The 8,282-nt window shown below is 36.2% G+C and overlaps 1 protein-coding gene across 1 annotated transcript; it reads left to right on the forward strand.

The window, feature by feature from the left end:
- Positions 1–940: 940 nt before the first annotated feature.
- plcxd2 (phosphatidylinositol-specific phospholipase C, X domain containing 2) lies at positions 941–7,453 on the forward strand. The gene is made up of 4 exons (XM_016464254.1): positions 941–1,186; positions 2,066–2,532; positions 5,149–5,390; positions 7,157–7,453. Exons 1-4 carry the CDS (start codon positions 1,087–1,089, stop codon positions 7,308–7,310), a joined length of 963 nt encoding a protein of 320 aa, XP_016319740.1. The 5' UTR covers positions 941–1,086; the 3' UTR covers positions 7,311–7,453.
- Positions 7,454–8,282: the final 829 nt, after the last annotated feature.

Raw genomic sequence — 8,282 nt, forward strand, 5'->3', positions numbered from 1 at the left:
TTCGTAAGGGATGGCCGCTGTGTGCACGTGTCCGTTAAGTCCACGAGACCGTAGGGCAGGGCTGGCCAACTTCGGAGGGCAGGTGTGTTTGATTAGGGTTGGAGCTAAACTCTGCAGGACAGTGGCCCCCCAGGACCGAAGTTGCCCAGCCCTGCCGTAGGGTGTCCCATTCGTCATTTTAGCGTTCAGAAGGGAGCTCGTGAGTGTCCCCTTTGCGCCACTATGGGCACTCGATACGACTTCTGCCGAGCAGCAGACTTCTACCCGACAGTCAAAGCGGCATTACGTCACGAAAGTGCAGACTCAGAGGAAGACCGCGAGGATTTAGGGTACAATTTGGGACAGGGCCATTATCGAATTCTTGCATTGTTTCAGTCAACTCGGAGATTAATCGACTGAGTGAATGATTCAATGACGCAATCACTTGTTGCCTCCTTCCGACATAATGAATCTTTTTAGTGTTTTCAATTATTCAAAAGATTTGAGTCAATGAGAATCAAAACCATTGTTGGGTACACTCTGCAGTGCCAAAAACCAAAATATGCTGAAGACAGGATTTAATTAAAGATTTTCTTTATAGCACATTAATGTTCAACTATTTGAATTAGCCTATTCACTGCTGCAACTGCTGAAATTTATCCACTGATCACACTCATTGGTGTGGTCAATAAGTCAAAAGTGAATGTCTAGACCGCCATGCTCTTCAAACATGATAATATCCACTTGCAGTACTGAAGGTGAAGTGTCCCATCTGTTACCTGTCTAATGGAGAAGGAGAGGGCGGGGATAATCAGCCCTGACCGAGACGTTTAAACTCCAGCAGGGAAGCGGGGAGGAGGATAAGGATTGTAATTTGAATTTAAGAAGATTACTTTGTAGAAGAGCTCGCTCTCCATCTGCAGTCAGCCTCACACATCCAGTGACGTTATAATGACTAAATATTTGTTATCTTGATTCAAATCGCGAGTTGATGACCTGATTGACTGTAATGATTTCGCAGGGGATAACGAGCATTGCTGGATTGGCTTGGCCTGGATCTGTGTTGAATTGGCATTGTGAATTTTAGAGCTGAAAAGCTTAGAGGAAATGAAGACGCGACCCACAGGAAACACTTCCAACGCCGACTGGATGGGCTCCCTGTGCCCTGCCCTCACATCCATGCCCCTCAAGCACCTGGCGGTTCCTGGTGAGAGAACGTCTTTTCCTTTTTGACATTTAACTGAAATTAAATTAAATATTGAAGTGTGGGTAGAAGTAAAACAAGGTATTATTTTCCATTTATAGCTATTTCATTTTAATGCAATTATTTGTTACACTGCAAAGACAGCACAGAGTTTATTTCTCATTGTTTTCTTTTTTTTGGGGCCTGTCACTAGCCGTTTCCATTTTCTTGCTGTACTAACAATATATTCATATTTTGATTATTCATTATTAATTGTTGTTGTTAGTAGTAGTAGTAGTATCTATTTAATATTCATTAATAAATTGTTAATTTGAATTAAATATATAGCTATATAAATACAATATATATATACAAATATGCAAATGTGAAATATATAAATATTAATTTATACTTATTTCATTTATATTACAGATATATTTCTAGATGTTATATTATTTCTATACTTTTTTATATATTTATAAATATTATATAACACTAAATATATCATACATATTTTATTAATATTAATATATACATCTTAATTTTTAGACTTCTAAAAATCTAACTATTATTAAAACAATGCAAAATGTAATAATGTAAAAAATATATATATATAATAAATAACGACAATGATGACATAATCCTTTCAGGATGATAATTCTATATCCTTTTTGACAATTTGTCTTGTTTTTTTTAGGCTTTCATTAGAGGACAGTCTTAAATGATCAAACCTGTTCCTATGATTTTGTATAGAAACCAATTAATTATTGAAAGCTGGATATTTCTAATAAATCTTTAATATTGTTAATAATCTAATAAACAACTTGTAGAGTCATGACATAATGGCTAGAACTATAGAACTGAGTTCTTTGTCTTGGTGCTGCCTTTATGCTTGTGCTCTATGTTCTCATGATTCCTTCAGCTTCTGGGTGGATGAACAAGCTCCAGTCGGTCCAGACCAGAAAACGTATGTGAAGCACCTGGCTGCGATATTCCGCTTCCTGGCCAAGAAGGTGATGAAGAAGTGGTCCATGACCCAGAACCTCACCTTCAGGGAACAGCTCGAGGGAGGAATACGCTATTTCGACCTGCGTGTTTCCTCCAAACCAGGAGAACCAGGCCACGAGATATACTTTATACACGGGCTGTTTGGACACAAAGTACGTGATGGCCTTAATGACATTAACAATTGTTTGAACCTACACAAGAAAGAGGTTGTTTTTTTAGACTTTAACCATCATTATGCAATGAGCGAGGAGCATCATCATTACCTAATCAAGATGCTGAAGGACGTGTTTGGTCACAAGCTCTGCAAGATTGACGTGGTGGAGGACATCACTCTGAATTATCTGTGGGAGAACGGGTACCAGGTGAGCTCTGGATATTACCACACAATCTGATGATAATAATAATGGCTTTACGTAAAGAAGAAAATCTGAAATGTTTTTTGACGAGAAGAAAAAGCCTCAAATATCAATGGAAAGTGTTGGTGGACAGATGGTTTTAGGTCAGTGATTAATCTGCATGATATCTAAATAAACAACTAAAGTACCTCTGTGAGAACTTGAGATAACAGTTAGTGCCCTTTAGATGGAGGAAAAAAGACACTCATTATGAGAGGTTGACTTTTTAACACTTTAAAACAGATCCAAGCCTTTGTCATAGCGATTAGGTGATCAGTCATACTGAAACTAATTTAAAAACAGCTGTCAAAAACTGGAAAACATAACGTTGTTACCAATACAAATGCTAGTTCTGTCTCACAGCATCAATACACAAACTCATACTGTACACATACAAAGCTGTTTCTGGCTAGATTCCTTTGATATCAATTAAAATATATATTTTTTTATTAATAGTTTGTTGTCAAAGAAATGTCTGTATCTGATCTGTATTTGCATTAGCACTATTAATGAGATATGGAAATAATTGGATTTTTTTGTGTGTTTACTTTTTACTTTAATACCAAACTTGAAGTTATGATTGTTTTGTTACCAATTTATTGTGTCCAGTTGTCAGTCCTGTGTTCCGTGTCTTGTGTTTTCCTCCCCCACGTGCTTTCCATAACCCAGTTTTCCCTCATGTGCAATTTTGTTATTGCTCCCAGGTGTTTTTCGTCATCCCCTCGTCATGTCATGTGTATTTAAAGTGTTTCCTGTTCTGAGTCTAGTGTGCGGTATTGAATGTCGTCTTTCCCCGCTGCGTGTGTGTTCCTGGTTCCCTTGATGTCAATTAAAGTCTGTTCGTTGAAAGTTTACTCGTCTCCTCGTTCCTCGCTCCGCGCTCCTACACAGTAGCGATCGTGACACCAGTGTTATTTTAGTATCATTGAGATACTATTATTGCTTTTGTCAATATTTTAAATAAGTTTTTATCATAAAATATTTTTTTTTTTCCATTTTATACTTCACATTATTGTTAGTTTTAGTAATTTTGTTCTGTTTTTATAATTTAAGTATTTTTTGTTTGTTTATATAGTTTTATTAATTTTACAGTATTCAGTTATAATTTTAGTTATTTTAGTACATCGAGTCAAACTAAATTAAAATTAGAAATGTCACATTGGCAACTAGCTGAAATAGATGTGCTTTTATATTTTATTTCAGTTAACTTTTATTTCAAGTAATGGAAATTCTTTTTTGGTTTTAGTTTTAGTTTCACGTTTAGTTTGTTAACTATAATAACCCTGGCTGAATTAGTGCTGACGACTCTTTGTGTGTCTGTGGTGTGTTGCACCAGAGTTCAGCTATTCCTGCTGTGTACTGATCCTAATCACCATAGGATTAATGTCTCGCCTCCACTCCGATAGAGACAGACAAGTGTACAAATGGCAAAAACTGGACACCAACATCCCATTTGAGCACTCTATTTGTGAACACCTTCCGTTTAACAGATTCTCATGTTAGTCTTTGTGGACACAACTGATTAAGATGACATGCAAATCAACATGGTGTTCAGATTAATAACTGAAAAGGTGGTGAACCAAGTCCATAAATGTTTGAGTAATTTTTCAGAGTATTTTGAGGTTCAAATAGATTTTTACATTTTGAAAATATAAGAAAATATAAATGGTTATTAGTAAATCACAAAAATGGAAAAGTCATGGGGCCTTTGAATATTGTTAGTAGTCAAAACTGTTGAGAAATGCTTTTTTGGCTGTTGTGGGTGGTTAATATGTGGTTGCTAAGTTGAATGGTTTTACCACATTGTAAAGTGTTTCTAGATTATTTTGAGTGGTTACTATACTGTATGCTTACTTTCTAGAACCCAACATCTACCAACCAAGTCTAATTCTTGTTCCTAAACAAGTCTCACGTGCTTATCTAGGAGTAATTTTTTTGGTCCATTTTTATCGTCGAGCAATACTCTCTCCTTAAAGCAACAGTTTATCGTAAATTGAAAACTCATTTACAATTTAGTTGTAAATTTGTATGACTTTCTTTTTTTGTGTGGAAAATGTAAAAGAAGATAAAAAACACACAATGGTTACCAAAGACCAAAATGGTTACCAAAATTTTTCAAAATATCATCTTTTGTGTTCAGCAGAAGAAAGAGAGTCATGCATGTTTGGAGGATGAGTAAATGATGACAGAATGATCGGTTAAACTTTACTTTGATTGTTCATTTTAGGAATTCTGTTGATTATAAGTAATTTTAACTAACTCATCAGACTATTAGTAGAGTTTTAGTAGACTGCAAAGTTACTTATAGTCAACAGTATGTCTAAAGGGGACCATCAAAATAAAGTGTTACAGAACTTTCATTTTTGGGTGGACCATCCCTTTAATAATTTGGATAATTCACGTTTTGACTGTTGCTCAAAATGTGTGTACTGAAGTTTAATATTTCAATACGGTTTGTTCTAAATATGCGCTACAGCAAGTATTTTGAAAGTACCACTAATAATACTATCATAATTAGCACCCATCATGTCAATTTAGAACAATGGCTTATTCAGTCTCTGGCATTTGTGTTTGATTTTACAGGTCATAGTGTTCTACCATCACCCATCTGCTGAGGGCTGTCCTGTGATGTGGCCTGGTAGTAAAATTCCTGCCCCCTGGGCCAATACCACAGACACCACCAAGCTCATCCAGTTCCTGGAGACAACTCTGGGTGAACGAGCCCAAAACGGCAGCTTTCATGTCTCTCAAGCCATTTTAACCCCACGTGTCAAGACCATCGCCAGGGGCCTGGTACAGGGACTAAGAAACTACCTGGTGGAGAAGTGAGTATTTAAGTAAAGGAAGCTGTTTTTGTTTGTTTTGTTTTGTTTGGCTGCTGTCCTCTATCTGTCTCTCTCTCTCTCTCTCTCTATCTATATATATTATAAACTCCTATAAATGAATTAATATCGAATGTAGCCTATAAAACTTATTTTAGCTTATCATTTTTGTTTAGTTTAAGCTGAAGTACTAAAATAACTATAACTAAATAAATAAAATAAAATCGAATTCAAAATATTAACAAAAACCATAACAGCATATTGGTGATTAAAACAACACTGATCAGAGTTATTATAATTAACTAAAAACTACAACCATAAAACATTTTGATACCTCAAATAAATTAAAATGTAAAACCATATAAAAAAACTAATAAAAATGACACGAACCCAAAATAAAAATAAAAAAAACCTTTCAATAAAATTAAAGCAGAAACACTAATTTCTTCCTTCCAGTCAACTTTGCATTTAATATGCTTTGATACAGCCACACCTTTCAGTAACGACCTTCTGTGACTTACCCTCTTTGTGGATGGAGGGTGTCAATGATTGTCTTCTGGACCATTGCCAAGTCAGCAGTCGTCCTCATTATTGTGGTTTCAAAGAACAAAAGATACCCGGAATTTATACTGTAGGGATGGTAATTTAATGAAACTCAAATGTAAATATTCTAATATTTTGAGATACTGGATTTTTGACTTTCAGGAACAGTAAGCTCTAACCATCAAAATTAAACCAAAAAAAAAAAAAATGTTTGAAATGTTTTACTTTACATGCAATGAATCTTGAATATATGAAAGTTTCACTTTTTGAAATAAGTTACAAAAAATTAACTTTTTCACGATATTCTAATTTTTTTAGATGAACCTGTCCTGTATATATACTGTATATATATATCCCTTATGCTGCGTTCACACCAAACGCGAATAGAGCGTCTGGCGCGAATGATTTCAATGTTAAGTCAATGTAAAGACGCGTTTACGCGCGTCTGGAGGTCTCGCGGCGCGAATGAGGCGTTTAGCGCGGCGCGGAAGACGCGAATTCGCCTCATTCGCGCGTCTATTTGACGCCCTATTATATACTGTATATAACGCACCCTTACAGAGCTTGTGTTGGAATAATTTTAAAATCATCCACTAGGTGGCAGGCCCAACAACATTGCAAATTTGGTAAGTGGGGTCTGAGGAACCTTTTCTTGAGGACAAATGCAGGGGTCCACTAAGATCCCAGCCTACTCATTGGGCCCGGTTGAAGGGTCCCCTCTTAAAAATTCCCAGGCCTATAGAAATACACTACTGGCTTTTGATCTATGCATACAGAACATTTGCATATTGTGTACAGTACATATAGTCTCCAAACTATATATTGTATGCTCTTTTGAGTATAGCCTTTGAAGTTAGACTGTCTGAATTTAATAAGACATAATGGCACATACTGACCGACACAGAAGTATGGAGCCTTGTGCTGGGTTTTAGCGGACATCCTAGTGAGAGAGCCGTCTCGGAGGAAGCTGTTTAATTCTGCCTGAGTGTGGAAGTTGGATTGTTTATTATTCTGGGATAAACACAGTCTGAGCTTCCCATTTCCTGGTTTTGTCCGGGCTGCTGTGGTAGATCACTGTGGAGCTTGGGAAGTTTATTTCTAGTCAGAGCTGACTCAGCTGACCTGAAATAGAATTATGATGAATAGAAAGAAAAAGAACATAATTTATTTGAATTTTGCATCCTACATGTCTATTCTTACATGTGCTTCTGTTGTTTCTCTCACAGGAACCTTCCAACCATAATGACGTGGGTGGAGGCACAAAAGCCAGGAGTAGATGGGGTCAATATCATCACTTCAGACTTTGTAGAACTTGTGGACTTCGCAAACACTGTCATTAAATTAAATAACCTCCTCATTCAGGATCGGCCAGGCACATGATCTTTTCTGTGACCACCATGAAGACTGAAAGTGTGCTGACCATAAGGACCTGGAATCACATGGGGTTCACAGCAGGTGACGGATACCTATGACCATTTTTTTATATTTAATTCAACAGAACTTCAGGTGCCATCAATCTGATACCCATGTTCACTGAAACTCAAATGTTGTTTTTATTCTTTTCAACAACTGTTGTTCACCTACAGTTCATGTATTGAAGGAAACTATTGTAATTATTCATGATTAATTATAATATTTTAGAACATATTTTAAGAATTGTTAAATGTTTATTCTTTATCACAATATCAGAGCAAGAACAAACAGGGTCATTGATTTTTTTGTTGCATCATGAAAAAGAAAGTTTCCCATATTTTATATAATATCTCAGCACATTAAAAATGTTTAGCAATGGCTCATATGTATACCTGATGTGATCAACAGTTTCTGGTCTTTATTTGTGTTTGGAAGATGTGGGTCTCGGTCATGGTAGGAACCTTATTTTGATAGCTGGTGCAATACAACAATAAACAGTTTTTCTATTTTCCATCGCAAAATCAAGTGTAATCAAATGTATTTTTTTTTCTCTAAATCTCAGCTTACTTTATTGCTCTTCAGTATTTAAAAAAAAAATGTCCTTACCAGTATTCACAGAAACAATGTGAGTGTCTGAACATCAAGGGAACTTCAGAGCGCAAGATCTTCCACACCTGCAATTCCTTGTGACCATGTCCACATTCCAGTGTTTTCTGTGGTCTCTGGGATGGGAAAGCCATCAGATAATGATCAGGAGCATGTGAATGAGTCCACACAGAGCATTTGAATCCAAAAAAGAAACAATTACGTGCTCAAAGCATGAAGGTATTTAGGAAGAGAGAAAGAAAATAGAGACAGATCTAATCAGCACAGCTGCTCTCTTTCTCTTTGGCTTTAAAATCACAGTTTTTGTTCACCGCCGTTATCGTAAAGGGAATG

The sequence above is a fragment of the Sinocyclocheilus anshuiensis genome, unplaced genomic scaffold, assembly GCF_001515605.1.
Source record: "Sinocyclocheilus anshuiensis isolate Anshui unplaced genomic scaffold, SAMN03320099.WGS_v1.1 scaffold1568, whole genome shotgun sequence".
NCBI classification, from domain to species: domain Eukaryota; kingdom Metazoa; phylum Chordata; class Actinopteri; order Cypriniformes; family Cyprinidae; genus Sinocyclocheilus; species Sinocyclocheilus anshuiensis.

Bases quoted from the DNA above. Each gene is read 5' to 3' on its own strand.
- plcxd2 (XM_016464254.1), top strand. From the start codon at position 1,087: ATGAAGACGCGACCCACAGGAAACACTTCCAACGCCGACTGGATGGGC. The intron at 1,187-2,065 runs GTGAGAGAACGT...CTTGTGCTCTAT, and splicing joins CAAGCACCTGGCGGTTCCTG to GTTCTCATGATTCCTTCAGC. The intron at 5,391-7,156 runs GTGAGTATTTAA...TTTCTCTCACAG, and splicing joins AGAAACTACCTGGTGGAGAA to GAACCTTCCAACCATAATGA.